At 27.3% G+C, this 1,455-nt stretch overlaps 1 protein-coding gene across 3 annotated transcripts in view; it reads left to right on the plus strand.

Annotated features, from left to right (window-relative positions):
- The window catches only part of LOC106470396 (60S acidic ribosomal protein P2-like), a 9,835-nt gene extending 9,126 nt beyond the window's left edge, over window positions 1-709 (plus strand). For all 3 annotated transcript variants that reach the window (XM_013930946.2, XM_013930948.2, XM_013930947.2), the window contains exon 4: window positions 479-709. In XM_013930946.2, the coding sequence (XP_013786400.1) occupies window positions 479-555 (77 nt within the window). In that variant the 3' untranslated portion in view covers window positions 556-709. The remainder of the gene's footprint in view (window positions 1-478) is intronic.
- The last annotated feature ends 746 nt before the right edge of the window (window positions 710-1,455 follow it).

Here is a 1,455-nt window from a genome sequence, read left to right on the forward strand (position 1 = left end):
TAGTAAGACTTACGTCCTACCAACTAATTAAGTTTTATTTAACTTAATAATTAACTACTACTTTACCTTACTTTACTACTAGTACTAATAAAGAACTATATATATATATATATATATATATATATATATATAGTTGACTGTGCAATTAAAAAAAAAATCAGTCTGGGAAACACTTGTTTAATAAAAAGGTATCACCTTCATGGACCCCCAGGGGTTCAGGAACCACTGGTCTAACATTTTGCTTTTTAAGAGACATGAGTGGGTTTTATCATTGATGGTGTGGAAATTGTATAAGATCCATGTTAAATATTTGAAAACATTATTAGGTATCTCTTATATGTCCTTAAGGAACAAAAAGTCTGTACATCATGAGATAAGTAAGGTTTTATGTAATTAATATATATATCCTTTTTAGATTACTGTAATTGTCTATATTATTTAGTTTAAATTTTATTTGTACATGTTCTTGTCATTACAGTTGAAACAAAAGAAGAGGCAAAGAAAGAGGAATCGGAAAGTTCTGACGAAGACATGGGATTCGGGCTTTTTGATTAAAATTCCCTGTTTATTGCTTGTTATTTAGAATAATTAGTTTTAATAGTTTTAGATGAGGTTCATAAAGTACAAGTTTATATCCAAAGATGTTAGAGAATCTAGTCAAGTTTTCTTGTTTATTTATTAACCTCAATAAATATATCTCAAAACCTAATTGTTTATAATTTTAAATGATTTATTTGAAATAAATGTAAATCAGCTTTTCTTCACAATGTTGAACGATTTTTTTTTTTTAAAGTAATATCTAAGTATTCAAAAATAATGAATGTTAATCACAGAATTTAGTGTTAGAAGAAACTACTGAATTTCAAAATGTTGTAATTATTGTAGTTCTGAGTTTTGAAAATGTATTTCAAATGTATGACTAGTCGACTAACTTCTGAAGATAATTGGTTAAGTAAGAAACGTGGTCTAACTACGGGAGTTGCTAAAATGAAAGCAGTTATTCCATTGTTAAAACTGAAGACACCAAAACCAGATACTATTTGCCTTAGTTTCTAGTTAAACATTCACACACAAAATGTGTTTAATTACCTGAGTTACTGCATAATGTTTAATATATCTTTCAGGAACTATAATGGACTTTAATACCAAAACCAGATACGGTGTTAAAGTCCATTATAGTTCCTGAAAGATATATTAAACATTATGCAGTAACTCAGGTAATTAAACACATTTTGTGTGTGAATATTTAACTAGAAACTAAGGCAAATATTGTGTGTGTATCTTGTTCCAATTGTGCTTATTACCACAAAATCCAAGTCCACCCTAACTTATCTGCCTTAGTGTTTTAAGATTACTTTTAATTTATTTAATAAAACAAATTCTTCAGTCGTAACATAAATTTTAAAAAACTATTGTTTTATAATGGAGATTGTTTGTCTTAAGTCGATTTCATCA

The sequence above is a fragment of the Limulus polyphemus genome, unplaced genomic scaffold (genome assembly GCF_000517525.1).
Source record: "Limulus polyphemus unplaced genomic scaffold, Limulus_polyphemus-2.1.2 Scaffold3981, whole genome shotgun sequence".
In the NCBI taxonomy this organism is placed as follows: domain Eukaryota; kingdom Metazoa; phylum Arthropoda; class Merostomata; order Xiphosura; family Limulidae; genus Limulus; species Limulus polyphemus.